The sequence below is a fragment of the Mustela lutreola genome, chromosome 14 (assembly GCF_030435805.1).
Source record: "Mustela lutreola isolate mMusLut2 chromosome 14, mMusLut2.pri, whole genome shotgun sequence".
Classification (NCBI taxonomy): domain Eukaryota; kingdom Metazoa; phylum Chordata; class Mammalia; order Carnivora; family Mustelidae; genus Mustela; species Mustela lutreola.
The window spans coordinates 31,326,969-31,344,649 of record NC_081303.1 but is presented as its reverse complement, the minus strand read 5'-3'; the positions used below and the strand labels follow the sequence as shown (position 1 = coordinate 31,344,649).

Sequence of the window (17,681 nt, the reverse complement as noted above, 5' to 3'; positions counted from 1 at the left end):
ACCCACCTCCCCTCCAGCAACCCTCAGTTTATTTCCCAGAGTTAAAATTCTATCATGGTTTGGCTCCCTTTTTGATTTCTTCCCATTCAGTTTCCCCTCCTGTCCCGTGATCCATATGTTCCACATGAGTGGAACCACATGATAGTTGTCTTTCTCTGATTGACTTATTTCACTTAGCATAATACTCTCCAGTTCATCCATGTTGGTGTAAATGGTAGATACTCATCCTTTTGGATGGCTGAGTAATATTCCATCGTATATATGAACCACATCTTCTTTATCCATTCACCTGCTGAAGGACATCTCCGCTCCTCCCTCAGTATTTTGAAGAGGAATGAGAATGTGGAGAATCAGTATAGTGTAGTGGTTAAAAAAACCAGGGCTCCAGAGTCAGGCTGCCTGGGCTTGAAGTTGAACTCTGCCACTTGGCAGCCCATGTGACCTGGGAAGTCAGACATCGTCTGTGTATCCCAGCTGTTGATAAGTGATCTACTCTTGATAAAGAAAATGAATGGTTCCCATAACACACATTCTTACTCCGAACCATATTAAATCAGTATATGTTTCTAATTTTCATAGCTGAAGTTACTTCTCTCAAAAAAGCAAATACTTACTTGTGACCATTTTGGATGGTCTTGTCTCTTATTGTTGCTTTCCTTAGAAACCAGAGTAAAAGGTAAGGCCTGCAAGATGGCCTCGCAATGGCCTGCAGGATCTGCCCACTCAACCCACTACTGGCACCAGCACAACCCTTCCCATTGCTTTCTTCACTCCAGCCACACTGACTTCTTGGCTGTTTCTGAAACATATCAGCATTTCTTCTGTCTTAAAGTCTTTGCCTGGAATGCTTTTCCCTTCTTACACCTGCAGGCTAACTCACCTCCTTCAAGTCTTTAGTCCGTGTCATTTTTCTTCAAAAGATCTATAGTGACCACTTTCTATTCTTAGCTCTTTACATGGCTCTGTTTTTCTACAGCACTTGTCTGTTACTAATTTATGTTCTTATTGTCTGTCTCTTTCCACTAGTATATGAAGCCTAATGAAGGCAAAGATTTGTGTTTGTTTTGTTCACTAACAGCATCTCAAGTACCTCAAGTATGTGGCCAATAAAAGGTGCTCAATAAATACATGAAACTTTAAGTATTTTCAATATACTGGGTTTAAATCCTGACTCCTCATCCATTAACTGTGTGACCTAAGACAAGTTGCTGAGTAGCTATTTTGTGGAGTTGTTGCATCAGTTGCACAGTATTACATATTGGAAAGCACCTAGCCAGTGCTTCATATCCAGGAAACCTTCAGTAAATTCGTTCAGTCAGCAAATGTTAATTGAGCACTTACAATGTACCAAATATCCCTGTAGGCACTGGCATACACCACTGAACAAAAGAGCCAAAATCTTTGCTACTCGTGGAACTGATACCTAGTTTCCTTCCCTTCCTCTGATCTTGTAGTTTCTAAGGTGGAAAAAAAATCATGATTCTACCTCACCTATTCAGGAGTCTCTCCCCCTAAATTCACAGTCAGTTCATACTTACAGGGACCCATTTTCCATTATTCTAAAAATACTTTTCCATTCAGTTATCTTATTTTTTGGAATGGCCCTAGGAAGATGATTTTTTATTCACCATTTTACAGGTAAGAAATCTGAAACTTGGAAGTTGTGACTTGTCCAAGGTCATTCAATAGGAGACATTGGGAGCCAGGATTTGAAGACACACTTTCTGATTCAGAGTTGCCTGCTCTTTCTACGTTGGTACTTGCATCAAAAACACTGCAATGGCTTTTCATTTCACTGCCCGTGTTATTTCCATTCTGCAGACACTTCTTGAACCCCTAAAAATTGCCTGATATCAGACCGACTCTGGGGAGGCAAAGATTGTTTAATCCCTGCCCTGAGTTCAGAGTTTAGAGGGAAGGTTGTTGGCGCTTAAGCAGGCATGCAGTGTGCTAAATGTAAGATTAACTCTGTTGACTTGGAATACCCAGAAGCATAGAAGCCCCTCATCTAGAGCAAGCTGTAGGACATGTCAGAAAACACTCCAGAAGAGATCATGCTGAGTCTGAAAGGATGACTTAGCCAGGGAGAAGGGAGGGAATATGAGCAGTAGCAGAGATGCATGGAGAAGGTAGAGAATTTCAAGCTTTCAGAGCTGCGGAGGGTAAAGCATGAAGCAGAGAATGGCCAGGAGTCAGCCTAGAATTTTTGGTATCTACCAGGTGATACCATATCCTACAGGCAGGACTCTTACCAGGCCCCGTCTTTTAGGGACTATTAGGTCAGTTACCCACTGTTGGTCCAATAAGCTATAGTCAGAGAAGAAGTGCTTGGTGCAAAGGGTAGTGATCTGTTCACAAGGAATTTCTCAGAAGGGGCAGTGAGAAAGTGGGCATATTTGATATTCTGAGGTTTCCTGGCAGGGTTAATGTCACTGGAAGGCTGGTTCATTGCATAGTCGGTCCAGGACAGAGGCATAGCAGAAGCTGAGACTAGCGTGGAGATAGGGAGTTTTTAGTGGCATTATCTGTTCAGTTATGTGGTCTTCGTGAACATATGAGAGACCACTTGGCTGAATAGACATAATGCCAGACCAACCTTTATAGCCTAGGCTAAACAATATTCTCAGGTGAAAACCATGTTTCAGTTTTATCAAGGACCATAAGAACAATTTTGTTTTAAATTCTACTACCTCTGTGAAATATTACTGACCAGTCTTGGCTGTCTTGGATTTTCCCTTATCTGTATTCCCAGAACAACCATAATTTCACATACACATTGAGTGCTCACTAAAGTTTAGATACTATGGTTGATGTTAAGCATTACATCTTCCCTTAAAAGTTTAAGGGCCAATAGGAGCAATAAGTCTGCTTTAGTAGGTGGACAAACTACCTTCCCAACCTTGTTTTTCACTATTTCTAATCATATACCAGCCAGACTAAGTCTACTCTATGGATACTCATTGTGTTCTCATCTCCATGGCATTTCTCAAGCTGTGCTCCATACAATACCCTTGCTTCTCAGCACCTCAAACCCAAATCTTGTCTACCCACTGGGACCTAGCATATTCTACTTCTGTATAACTTCCCCTTGTTTCTCTGGATGATGTAGCCTTGTTTTTTCTGAAATCCTAATATTAGTTCCTATATACCTCTCTAAAATAATATTATATTATCAATTCTAAGATGCACATTTTTCATATTTTAACATCCCTGTAAGTTACTCTTTTCAGATACTCTGTCAACAACATTCTTGAAAGGATACAGGATGATATTCTGTAGAAATACATGAACAACCACCCCAAGTCAAAAAGTTGTTCAGAAAAAAGAAGCATTAGGAATACCTTGACAATTTATGTGTACATATGACAAAACCTGTCTAAGTCTTTTAAAACCTTTCTTAGTACAAAATAAAAATTTTATTTATTTTATTTTATTTTTTAAAAATATTTTATTTATTTATTTGACACACAGAGAGAAATCACAAGTAGGCAGAGAGGCAGGCAGAGAGAGAGGGGGAAGCAGGCTCTCCACTGAGCAGAGAGCCCGAGGCGGGACTCGATCCGAGGACCCTGAGATCATGACCTGAGCTGAAGGCAGAGGCTTAACCCACTGAGCCACCCAGGCGCCCCAAAATAAAAATTTTAAGTGATGAAGCATTGTGTTATAGTTGAATTGGTAGCTTTTTTCTTAGTGTACATAAAATCATAGCATGACTTAAAATCATTGGTGTGCTAGATTCAAAGAAACATATTTTGTGATTAAATATGCCAGACATTAGGAACACTTACCTCCCTAATTGTGTTATATATATTAAATTTAGTTTCCAAATCCCATATTAAACTATAAGCTCCATGGGGGCAGAATTTGTGTTTGTTTTATCTTTGATTCCCTTACAATATCTGGTATAATGCTTTACAACAAATAGATATAAAACAAATATTTATTAAATAAATGGATTAAAACAAGAAAGTACTATATAGTAAGTGCCACAAAAAGTACAGTACTGTAGGAGTGAACATCTACTAGTACATTACCAGGTAACTGCTTAACTGTATTTTTGTTAGAAATATATTTATATATGATATTAGAGCAGATCCTTGGGCCAAATCTATACTTAGGCCAGTGGTTTTGGAACCAACCATAAACAGTCCAAATAGAATTCCATAAACACAGATCTGGTTTGCTGACTACATTTATGAGCAAACGTGGTGACTCATCCTGATTGAATCAAAATAAGTAGTAAATAAAGCCTTTGCCTTGGAGAACAAATGACAGTGACTTTCCCTAGCAACACTAAGATTGTAGAGGAGACCAGAAAAATGCCTGTCTCTGAGAAATAGGATACTTTAGGGGAGCCCGGTTGACTCAGGTAGAGCATGCAACTCTTGATCTCAGAGTTGTAGCCCTACTTTGGGTATAGAGATTACTACCAAACAAAATCTTTAAAAAAAGAAAAATGTACTACAATGTGGATGGAATTAGAGGGTATTATGCTAAGCAAAATAAGTCATAGAATGACAAATACCATATGATTTCACTGACATGCATAATTTAAGAAAGGAAGGAAAAATAAGATAAAAGCAGAGAGGCAAGCAAACCAGAAGAGACTCTCTCTTTTTTAAGATTTATAATTTTATTTATTTTTTTTACTTCATATAATGTATTACTTGCTTCAGGAGTACAGGTCTGTAATTCATCAGTCTTACACAATTCACAACACATACCCTTTGCAATGTCTATTACCCAGCCACCCCATCCCTTCCCCACCCTGCCCTCCAGCAACCCTCAGTTTGTTTCCTGAGATTAAGAGTCTCTTATGGTTTGTCCCTCTCTCTGGTTTCATCCTATTTCATTTTCCCTCCCTTCCCCTATGATCTTGTGTCTTGTCTTGTTTCTCAAATTCATCATATTAATGAGATCATATGATAATTGTCTTTCTCTGATTGACTTATTTTGCTTAGCATCATAGCCTCTAGTTCCATCCACATCATTGGAAACAGCAAGATTTCGGGTTTTTTATGGTTGTATAATATTCCTCTGTGTTTGTGTGTGTGTGTGTGCGTGCCTTTATATACGTATGTATGTATATATAGACATACTGCATTCTTTATCCATTCATCTGTTGATGGACTTCTAGGTTCTTTCCATAGTTTGGCTATTGTGGACACTGCTGCTATAAACATTTGGGTGCATGTGCCCCTTCGGATCACTACATTTGTATCTTTAGGGTAAATACCCAGTAGTGCAATTGCTGGGTCATAGGGTAGCTCTATTTTCAACTTTTTGAGCCATCTCCATACTATTTTCCAGAGTGGCTACACTAGCTTGCATTCCCACCAACAGTCTAACAGTCTAAGAGGGTTCCCCTTTGTCCACATCCTCACCAACATCTACCGTTTCCTGACTTGTTTATTTTAGCCATTCTGACTGGTGTGAGGTGGTATCTCACTGTGGTTTTTTTTTATTTGTATTTCCCTGATGCTGAGTGATGTTGAGCACTTTTTCCTGTGTCTATTGGCCATCTGGATGTCTTCTTCGCAGAAATGTCTGTTCATGTCTTCTGCCCATTTCTCGATTGGATTATCTGTTCTTTGGGTGTTGAGTTTGGTAAATTCTTTCTAGATTTTAGATACTAGCCCTTCATCTGATATGTCACTTGCAAATATCTTCTCCCATTCTGTTCGTTGTCTTTTGGTTTGGTTGACTGTCCTTTGCTGTACAAAAGCTTGTTATCTCGATGAAGTCCATATAGTTCATTTTTGCCTTTGCTTCCCTTGCCTTTGGTGATGTTTCTGTGAGGAAATTGCTGCAGCTGAGGTTGAAGAGGTTGTTGCCTATGTTGTCCTCAAGGATTTTGATGAATGCCTATCTTACATTGAGTCTTTCATCCATTTGGAGTCTATTTTTGTGAGTGGTATAAGGAAATGGTCCAGTTTCATTCTTCTGCATGTGACTGTCCAATTTTTCCAACACCATTTGTTGAAGAGACTTTTTTCCATTGGACATTCTTTCTTGCTTTGTTGAAGATCAGTTGACCATAGAGTTGAGGTTCCATTTCTGGGCTCTCTATTCTGTTCCATTGATCTGTATGTCTGTTTTTTTCTCCCAGTACCACACTGTGTTGATGATTACAGCTTTGTAATAGAGCTTGAAGTTTGGAATTGTGATGCCACCAGCTTTGGTTTTCTTTTTCAACATTCCTCTAGCTATTTGGGGTCTTTTCTAGTTCCATATACATTTTAGGATTATTTATTCCATTTCCTTGAAAAAAGTTGGTGGTATTTTGATAAGGATTACATTAAATGTGTAGATTGCTCTAGGTAGCATAGACATTTTCACAATGTTTGTTCTTGAAATCCATGAGCAAGGAAGATTTTTCCATTTCTTTGGGTCTTCCTCAATTTCCTTCATGAGTATTCTATAGTTTTCTGAGTACAGATTCTTTGCCTCTTTGATTAGATTTATTCCTAGATATCTTAGGGTTTTGGGTGCAATTGTAAATGGGATCCAGTCCTTAATTTCTCTTTCTTCTGTCTTGTTGTTAGTGTATGGAAATGCAATTGATTTCTCTGCATTGATTTTATATCCTAACACTTTACTGAATTCCTGTATGAGTTCTAGCAGTTTTGGAGTGGAGTCTTTTGGGTCTTCCACATAAAGTGTCATATTATCTGCAAAGAGTGAGAGTTTGATGACTTCTTTGCCTATTCTGATGCCTTTTATTTCTTTTTGTTGTCTAATTGCTGAGGCTAGGACTTTTAGTACTATGTTGAATAGCAGTGGTGATAGTGCCATGTTCCTGACCTTAGGGGAAAAGCTCTCAGTTTTTCCCCCATTAAGAATGGTATTCACTTTGGGTTTTTCATAGACAGCTTTTCATGATATTGAGGTATGTGCCTTCTATCCCTACACTATGAAGCATTTTGATCAAGAAAGGATGCTGTACTTTGTCATATGTTTTTTCAGCATCTATTGAGAGTATCATATGGTTCTTGTTCTTTCTTTTATTAATGTATTGTATCTCACTGATTGATTTGCAGTTGTTGAACCAACCTTACAGCCCAGGAATAAATCCCACTTGGTCATGGTGAATAATACTTTTAATGTACTGTTGAATCCTATTGGCTAGTATTTGATGAGACCAGAAGAAACTCTTAACTATAGGGAACAAACTGAGGGTTGCAGGGGCGGTGGGGTAAGGTGGGAGTGGGATGGGCTAACTGGGTGATGGCCATTAAGGAGTACAGGTGATGTAATTAGCAGTGGCTATTGTATGCAACTGATGAATCACTGAATTCTATTCCTGAAACTAATAATACAATATATGTTAACTAAATTGAATTTAAATAAAAAATTTAAAAAACAGGGGCAACTGGGTGGCGGTGGCTCAGTGGGTTAAAGCCTCTGACCTCAGCTCAGGTCATGATCTCAGGGTCCTGGGATCGAGCCCCAAGTCAGGCTCTCTGCTCAGCGGGAGCCTGCTTCCTCCCTCTCTCTCTGCCTGTCTCTCTGCCTACTTGTGATTTCTGTCTGTCAAATAAATAAATAAAATCTTTTAAAAATAAATTTAAAAAACAAAATAAAAAAAGAAATGTAGTACTGTAAAAAACAGTTTTGTTTTCTTGTTTTATTCCCTCCAGTCAATCTCTATGCACCTATAATAAAAATAGCCTAGGGAACTACGTCTATGTGGTATATTCCAAGAGTCTCTATGCTTATTCTTTGGGCTACAGGAATAACAAGAAATAACATAAGTATTTTTTTCCAGTGAGCTAAATAGTTTACTTCTGGTCCAAATAAGTTCATTTACATTATTCTCAAATGAAAGGAGCAATGCCTATGTGTTGGCAGAATACTTGGCGTGGGTAAGCACTGTGGTGGTCCACATTACTGTTGACCAGATAGTCCTGGTTTTCTTTCTGGATACAGAATACCATTGTATATCCTTTCCTCGTGGAAATCAGGTGACAGAAAGTCACATGACTTTGTCTGATGAAATGAGACTGGAAGTGACATGAAGGTTTAAGAACTAGGATATAACTTGTCACATTTCCTTTCTCCTGCTGAACCAACTATAGATGAGCAGAGGAGGAGCCTCCCTTAGCCCAAGTCCCCGTGTGAGAGTAGCACAGAGCCAAGCATCCATCTCCCTTAGTCGATTGGCTCATAGATAGATGCGGAACATGTTTCGTGCTATTAATATGGGGAGATGACTAGATAAATGTAACCCAGTGTATCTTGAATAATACAGTCTTCACCCAAAACAAGTGGGCTTTGGTGATAACTAAAAGAATATAAAAGATTTGACATATTTCTTTGTCTTCCTTATGGAAATGTTTATTGTACGTAGCTTTTATATATATATATAAAACAATATTTCTTGCAAGGTGATTAGAAAGAGTCATTTTCCCAACATCAAAATACTTTTCTTTGAATTAGAACTTTTTCTCAAAACGGTTTGGTATACTTCTGTAAGATGTCCTTTCATCTGCCAACAATATGATTGCTACTTGAAAGCAGTGACTGTCATCATTCATGCATGCATTGTATTCATTAATCAGCACACTTTCATTGGATGCTCATTGTTACCAGGTGCTAAGACTAGGAAATGTTGAAGGAGCTCTAGATAGTTTAGTGGAAGTAGTAAGAGGCTAGCAGGGGCCAAAAACTGTAAACTACTTTGTTCTGAAGTCTAGATGTTTCAGTTGTTTCATAAGTGATACGTATTTCAAGATAATTTAGCTACATTTAAAACTTAAGTTTCAAGTAATATATCCAAGGTGATTTGTAGACCAAATTTTCACACTTTTGAGACTGCCAACACATTACCTTATACTAATTACATAATTCTTTTTTGTGTTCTTTGAGAGGTTTGGGGGAGGGTTGTGGAGTTTTATTTTTTCTGCTTTTACTTTTGGGTTTGTTTTTCGTTTGTTTTTTGTTTTTTTTTGGGGGGGGGCAGCTCTTAGAATAAAGCTTCTCTCTTCACTATCAGTATATCCTTTAAAATTCCTCTAGTGCACTCATGCACATGCTGTTCTCATTTCCTTTCTTCCCTTAATTTAATTCAGAAAACTACCTACTAGATGCCCTTTTCAATTGAAACTTCTTCAGAGAAAGGAATATGTTTTTCTGTTACACTGTTGTGTTTTTTAAAAATCTATTAACAATGTTAGAGGTTTCTCTACCATAGCTGCTATAGAAAATGTTTAAGAAATAAGAAGGTAAGTATTATCAAAAGTTTAATTATCCCAGTTATCCTAGAAGAAAAATATTTTTCATCCCATTACCAAGTGATTCCAAGCAACTTTTACTTATAAATTAAAAAATGAAAAGCTGGATTCTTGTTCTGGTCTTCATTATAAAAATCTTAATACCTTTTTCAGAGGTGGTGCAGAGGAGTAAGGAGACAGCAAAGTTGCTCTTTTGGTTTTCTCTCCCATCACCTTCTGCCTTTTCATTCTAGGGGTTCTTCAGCAAGCGCCTGAAAGGCTCCATCAAGAGGACCAAAAGCCAGTCAAAGCTTGACAGAAACACTAGCTTTCGGCTTCCATCCCTTCGTAATGCAGATGACAGGTAAGAAGTAAACTTGCTTAAAAGGAAATCAGTTTTGTTTTTCTTTTTTGTTTTTGTTTTAAGCAGGGAAAGCAGTTCTACAGTGGGTTTTGATAAGGTACTTTTGGTCATCTCTAACTTTACATCAATGACAATTGGAAAGATCCAATGCTAAATTCACTTTTTTTTTTTTTTTGTCTTACTTATATTGAGGCAAGGTACAAAGTGTAGGCTCAAATGCCCAGGCAGTTTAAGAATCTTAAAATATTGAAAAGTAAGAACTAATTTAAATGCTGTTTCTATAGAATCAAATCTTAGTAGTCAGAGATGTCTTTCTTTTGTAGATGATGACAATAGCAAATGTGTTTTGAGGACTGCACTAGATGCTTTCTGTACATTATCTCATTAAATCTTTATAGTAACCGTATAAGATAAATATTATTATCACCACTTCCTAGATGAAGAACATGAGACACAGGGAGAATTAAATAATCTTGCCCAAGGTCATATGGCTTAGTAAATAGCAAAAATGGTGTTTGGTCTTGAGCGGTTTGGCTCAAGTCCAAGCTGTTCACTGCTCCATTGTTTTTTGTGTACAGCATATGCAATCAGTTGTATTGGTTTGCAGTCCCGTCTAGAAGACATGTAAAGATTTTGATTATTAGGACTATCAGCTTGAGTAACCCTCATAGGCATAGCTTAATAAGGATAACAACCTTCTAAAATCTTTGAATGTGTGCTAGAACTTGGTGTCTCCACATTGTTCAAAATTTAGGAAATTAAACTTGCCAAATTATCACACATCACCACCATCACCAACATTTACTGAGTGCTTACTATTTATAAAGCATTTTTAACATTGCCTCTCATATAATACGTCCCTAGATACAGTTATTGCCCTTATTTTAGAGATGAGGACCTAAGACAAAAGAAATTGAAAAACTTCCCCAGGGTCACAACAGCTCAGTCGAAAAAACAAAGAGGCAACCCACGGAATGGGAGAAGATATTTGCAAATGACAGTACAGACAAAAGGTTGATATCCAGGATCTATAATGAACTCCTCAAACTCAATGCACACGAAACAGGCAAACATATCAAAAAATGGGAAGAAGATATGAACAGACACTTCTCCAATCAAGACATACAAATGGCTATCAGACACATGAAAAAATGTTCATCATCATTAGCCCTCAGGGAGATTCAAATTAAAACCACATTGAGATATCACCTTACACCAGTTAGAATGGCCAAAATTAACAAAACAGGAAAAAACATGTGTTGGAGAGGATGTGGAGAAAGGGGAACCCTCTTACACTGTTGGTGGGAATGCAAGTTGGTGCAGCCTCTTTGGAGAACAGTGTGGAGATTCCTCAAGAAATTAAAAATAGAACTTCCCTATGACCCTGCAATTGCACTCCTGGGTATTTACCCCAAAGATACAGATGTCGTGAAAAGAAGGGCCATCTGTAGCCCAATGTTTATAGCAGCAATGGCCACGGTCGCCAAACTATGGAAACGTGCCCTTCAACGGACGAATGGATAAGGAAGATGTGGTCCATATACACTATGGAGTATTATGCCTGCATCAGAAAGGATGAATACCCAACTTTTTGTAGCAACATGGACGGGACTGGAAGAGATTTTGCTGAGTGAAATAAGTCAAGCAGAGAGAGTCAGTTATCATATGGTTTAACTTATTTGTGGAGCTAGTAGGAAGTAGAGCTTGGATTGGAACTTCTGTCTGCCTTCCATATTTGATACTCTTATTTATACTGGATTTTTTTTTTCTTTCAGTAAGTCTGTTATTTTCAGTTATCTACAAAACAAACAAATACAGACTACAGTCTCTGTAATGGCAGATTGTAGATTTGCCAGGCAGAGAATTCCTCTCCTTTTTTAATGGATGAAGTAACTTGCCCCCCATACTTACCTGATGAGGCAGTATACTGCTTTATCAGCGATTTTTATCCCTGAACCACTTTAGAGGTGCTCTGTGATATTTGCAAGTCTGTCCAATTTGCTGTGTAGTTGTGTTGTTAATTACCTCTTTTATAGCTCTTTGTTTTAAGGTAATCATAAAAACTGATTTTTTTTCCTTTTCATATCTCTTCCTTAGATTCCTATTATTCCACAGTTTTCATTATTCTAAGAATTAACACCATTTTATAAAGGTCTCAATAAAATGGAATGAGAAATCTTTTTCAGAATAATGGTTTTTAAGAACAATGATATTGTACAACCACAGAAACACTCCCAGTTCAGTAGCCACTTTCTTAAAATCTGCAGCAGATGTACGTTTGGGTGGGCAAGGAAATATTTTTTATAGGTGTACTTTTTTTTTTTTAACCTTGCACTAAATATCCCTTTCATAACTTCAGTGTGCTCCGTCCTCTTCCATTTTGCTTTAGGTAGCCTAAAGGAATGCTTAGATTGAATTAACCATGAGATTGTGTTCTCCCAGAGTCTCCTATATTGCTGTTATATGGCTAGTGCTCTTTTGGCCTTTCCAGTGACCTAAATTCATTGTGTGTGCCTTCATGCAGTTCTGCTTCAATCAATGGTAGTATCTTTGTGTCTCAAATACAGCATAATAGAAAGGTGCCAGTAAATCTCAAGTATTTATATTTTTTAAATCCATTTGAATTGTAGAAGTTTCCTATACAGAAATTTTTCAAAAACTTTGTTCTTCCGTAAAGGGATATACTCACTAGAGTTTGAATATATTATGTTTTTTAAAAATAGGCTCTCTTACCTTCAGATCAACTGAAGATGGAGATAAATAGAACTAAGGTACAAAATGTTAATCTAGTGAGTTCTTTGAATCAGTACCATTGTAGGTGAGACCAAAGGCTTTTTCAAAAACTGGTTTTCTTGGGTTATATGTGTTGATTGCCCAAGTCAGGCCATTTCTTCCAAAATGGTATATAGTGTCTAAATCTCAGTAGCAGAACATTTATATTCTTTTTTTTTTAAAAAAAAGATTTTATTTATTTATTTGAGAGAGAGACAGTGAGAGAGAGCATAAGCAAAGAGAAGGTCAGAGAGTGAAGCAGACACCCCATGGAGCTGGGAGCCCGATGCGGGACTCGATCTCGGGACTCCAGGATCATGACCTGAGCCGAAGGCAGTCGTCCAACCAACTGAGCCACCCAGGCATCCCAGAATATTTATATTCTTATATCAAATCCATAGAAACCAGGATTTTCTTAGTAGGATAGGCAAACCTAGTAAGCAACCCCTTTTTTCAGTTTTTAAATTGTATAGTAAAATACATGTGTCTTTGTTTTAAAAAGTTTCAGTACAGGGGCGCCTGTACTGAGCCTGGTAGCTCAGTGGGTTAACTATCTAACTCTTGATTTTGGTCAGGTCATGATTTCAGGGTCATGAGATCGAGCCCCATGTTGGTCTCTGCACTCAGCAAGGAATCTGCTCAAGATTCTCTCTCTCTCTTTCTCTCTCTCTCTCTCTCTGTCCCTCTGCCACTTCCTTGCTTGTGTGTATGCACATGCATATGTGCACTCTCGCTCTCTCCCCAAAAATAAATAAATAAATAAGATCTTTAAAAAAAATAAGTTTTAGTATCTAAGTACAGATCAAAAAGTTGAAGTGCTCTTTCACTCTACCTGACTCCCCATATAAATAACCTTATTAGCAGTTTGTATATTTTCACAACTCTTTTAAAAATCCATACATAAATGCACACACACACACACACACACACACATATATATATATATGTTTTGCTTATTTTCATTTAAATGGGATCATATTACACATACTACTTTATGATTTACTTTTTAATATAAATATTTTGGACAACTTTTATGTCAGTACATCTAAATCCACATTATTTTAACAGCTGCCTTCTTAGTATGCTATAGTTTTTTGTAACATATTTCACTTCTGTGTTGATGGATATTTTTTTTTTTAATTTTTTTATTTTTTATAAACATATATTTTTATCCCCAGGGGTACAGGTCTGTGAATCACCAGGTTTACACACTTCACAGCACTCACCAAATCACATGCCCTCCCCAATGTCCATAATCCCAACCCCTTCTCCCAAAACCCCTCCCCCCGGCAACCCTCAGTTTGTTTTGTGAGATTAAGAGTCACTTATGGTTTGTCTCCCTCCCAATCCCATCTTGTTTCATTTATTCTTCTTCTACCCACTTAAGCCTCCATGTTGCATCACCACTTCCTCATATCAGGGAGATCATATGATAGTTGTCTTTCTCTGCTTGACTTATTTCGCTAAGCATGATACGCTCTAGTTCCATCCATGTTGTTGCAAATGGCAAGATTTCATTTCTTTTGATGGCTGCATAGTATTCCATTGTGTATATATACCACATCTTCTTGATCCATTCATCTGTTGATGGACATCTAGGTTCTTTCCATAGTTTGGCTATTGTGGACATTGCTGCTATAAACATTCGGGTGCATGTGCCCCTTTGGATCACTACATTTGTATCTTTAGGGTAAATACCCAATAGTGCAATTGCTGGGTCATAGGGCAGTTCTATTTTCAACATTTTGAGGAACCTCCATGCGGTTTTCCAGAGTGGCTGCACCAGCTTGCATTCCCACCAACAGTGTAGGAGGGTTCCCCTTTCTCCGCATCCTCGCCAGCATCTGTCATTTCCTGACTTGTTGATTTTAGCCATTCTGACTGGTGTGAGGTGATATCGCATTGTGGTTTTGATTTGTATTTCCCTGATGCCGAGTGATATGGAGCACTTTTTCATGTGTCTGTTCGCCATCTGGATGTCTTCTTTGCAGAAATGTCTGTTCATGTCCTCTGCCCATTTCTTGATTGGATTATTTGTTCTTTGGGTGTTGAGTTTGCTAAGTTCTTTATAGATTCTGGACACTAGTCCTTTATCTGATATGTCGTTTGCAAATATCTTCTCCCATTCTGTCAGTTGTCTTTTGATTTTGTTAACTGTTTCCTTTGCTGTGCAAAAGCTTTTGATCTTGATGAAATCCCAGTAGTTCATTTTTTCCCTTGCTTCCCTTGCCTTTTGCGTTGTTCCTAGGAAGATGTTGCTGCGGCAGAGGTCGAAGAGGTTGCTGCCCGTGTTCTCCTCAAGGATTTTGATGGATTCCTTTCGTACATTGAGGTCCTTCATCCATTTTGAGTCTATTTTTGTGTGTGGTGTAAGGGAATGGTCCAATTTCATTTTTCTGCATGTGGCTGTCCAATTTTCCCAGCACCATTTATTGAAAAGGCTGTCTTTTTTCCATTGGACATTCTTTCCTGCTTTGTCGAAGATTAGTTGACCATAGATTTGAGGGTCTATTTCTGGGCTCTCTATTCTGTTCCATTGATCTATGTGTCTGTTTTTGTGCCAGTACCATGCTGTCTTGATGATGACAGCTTTGTAATAGAGCCTGAAGTCCGGAATTGTGATGCCACCAACGTTGGCTTTCTTTTTCAATATCCCTTTGGCTATTCGAGGTCTTTTCTGGTTCCATATAAATTTTAGCATTATTTGTTCCATTTCTTTGAAAAAGATGGATGGTACTTTGATAGGAATTGCATTAAATGTGTAAATTGCTTTAGGTAGCATAGACATTTTCACAATATTTATTCTTCCAATCCAGGAGCATGGCACATTTTTCCATTTCTTTGTGTCTTCCTCAATTTCTTTCATGAGTACTTTATAGTTTTCTGAGTATAGATTCTGTGTCTCTTTGGTTAGGTTTATTCCTAGGTATCTTATGGTTTTGGATGCAATTGTAAATGGGATTGACTCCTTAATATCTCTTTCTTCTGTCTTGCTGTTGGTGTAGAGAAATGCAACTGATTTCTGTGCATTGATTTTATATCCTGACACTTTACTGAATTCCTGTATAAGTTCTAGCAGTTTTGGAGTGGAGTCTTTTGGGTTTTCCACATATAGTATCATATCATCTGCGAAGAGTGATAACTTGACTTCTTCTTTGCCGATTTGGATGCCTTTAATTTCCTTTTGTTGTCTGATTGCTGAGGCTAGGACCTCTAGTACGATGTTGAATAGCAGTGGTGATAATGGACATCCCTGCCGTGTTCCTGACCTTAGCGGAAAAGCTTTCAGTTTTTCTCCATTGAGAATGATATTTGCGGTGGGTTTTTCATAGATGGCTTTGATGATATTGAGGTATGTGCCCTCTATCCCTACACTTTGAAGAGTTTTGATCAGGAAGGGATGCTGTACTTTGTCAAATGCTTTTTCAGCATCTATTGAGAGTATCATATGGTTCTTGTTCTTTCTTTTATTGATGTGTTGTATCACATTGACTGATTTGCGGATGTTGAACCAACCTTGCAGCCCTGGAATAAATCCCACTTGGTCGTGGTGAATAATCTTTTTAATGTACTGTTGAATCCTATTGGCTAGTATTTTGTTGAGTATTTTCGCATCTGTGTTCATCAAGGATATCGGTCTATAGCTCTCTTTTTTGGTGGGATCCTTGTCTGGTTTGGGGATCAAGGTGATGCTGGCTTCATAAAATGAGTTTGGAAGTTTTCCTTCCATTTCTATTTTTTGGAACAGTTTCAGGAGAATAGGAATTAGTTCTTCTTTAAATGTTTGGTAGAATTCCCCCGGGAAGCCGTCTGGCCCTGGGCTTTTGTTTGTTTGGAGATTTTTAATGACTGTTTCAATCTCCTTACTGGTTGTGGGTCTGTTCAGGCTTTCTATTTCTTCCTGGTTCAGTTGTGGTAGTTTATATGTTTCTAGGAATGCATCCATTTCTTCCAGATTGTCAAATTTATTGCCATAGAGTTGCTCATAGTATGTTCTTATAATAGTTTGTATTTCTTTGGTGTTAGTTGTGATCTCTCCTCTTTCATTCATGATTTTATTTATTTGGGTCCTTTCTCTTTTCTTTTTGATAAGTCGGGCCAGGGGTTTATCAATTTTATTAATTCTTTCAAAGAACCAGCTCCTAGTTTCGTTGATTTGTTCTATTGTTTTTTTGGTTTCTATTTCATTGATTTCTGCTCTGATCTTTATGATTTCTCTTCTCCTGCTGGGCTTAGGGTTTCTTTCTTGTTCTTTCTCCAGCTCCTTTAGGTGTAGGGTTAGGTTGTGTACCTGAGACCTTTCTTGCTTCTTGAGAAAGGCTTGTACCGCTATATATTTTCCTCTCAGGACTGCCTTTGTTGTGTCCCACAGATTTTGAACCGTTGTATTTTCATTATCATTTGTTTCCATGATTTTTTTCAATTCTTCTTTAATTTCCCGGTTGACCCATTCATTCTTTAGAAGGATACTGTTTAGTTTCCATGTATTTGGGTTCTTTCCAAACTTCCTTTTGTGGTTGAGTTCTAGCTTTAGAGCATTGTGGTCTGAAAATATGCAGGGAATGATCCCAATCTTTTGATACCGGTTGAGTCCTGATTTAGGACCGAGGATGTGATCTATTCTGGAGAATGTTCCATGTGCACTAGAGAAGAATGTGTATTCTGTTGCTTTGGGATGAAATGCTCTGAATATATCTGTGATGTCCATCTGGTCCAGTGTGTCGTTTAAGGCCTTTATTTCCTTGCTGATCTTTTGCTTGGATGACCTGTCCCTTTCAGTGAGGGGAGTGTTAAAGTCCCCTACTATTATTGTATTATTGTTGATGTGTTTCTTTGATTTTGTTATTAATTGGTTTATATAGTTGGCTGCTCCCACATTGGGGGCATAGATATTTAAAATTGTTAAATCTTCTTGTTGGACAGACCCTTTGAGTATGATATAGTGTCCTTCCTCATCTCTTATTATAGTCTTTGGCTTAAAATCTAATTGATCTGATATAAGGATTGCCACTCCTGCTTTCTTCTGATGTCCATTAGCATGGTAAATTCTTTTCCACCCCCTCACTTTAAATCTGGAGGTGTCTTCAGGCTTAAAATGTGTTTCTTGGAGGCAACATATAGATGGGTTTTGTTTTTTAATCCATTCTGATACCCTGTGTCTTTTGACAGGGGCATTTAGCCCATTCACATTCAGGGTAAGTATTGAGAGATATGAATTTAGTGCCATTGTATTGCCTGTAAGGTGACTGTTACTGTATATGGTCTCTGTTCCTTTCTGATCTACCACTTGTAGGCTCTCTCTTTGCTTAGAGGACCCCTTTCAATATTTCCTG

The 17,681-nt window shown here is 37.9% G+C and overlaps 1 protein-coding gene across 7 annotated transcripts in view; it reads left to right on the top strand.

Annotated features, from left to right (window-relative positions):
• RASAL2 (RAS protein activator like 2) overlaps positions 1-17,681 on the top strand; it is a 373,545-nt gene that overhangs the window by 293,561 nt on the left and 62,303 nt on the right. For all 7 annotated transcript variants that reach the window (XM_059145575.1, XM_059145574.1, XM_059145573.1 and 4 more), the window contains one exon: positions 9,467-9,576. In XM_059145575.1, the coding sequence (XP_059001558.1) occupies positions 9,467-9,576 (110 nt within the window). The remainder of the gene's footprint in view (positions 1-9,466; positions 9,577-17,681) is intronic.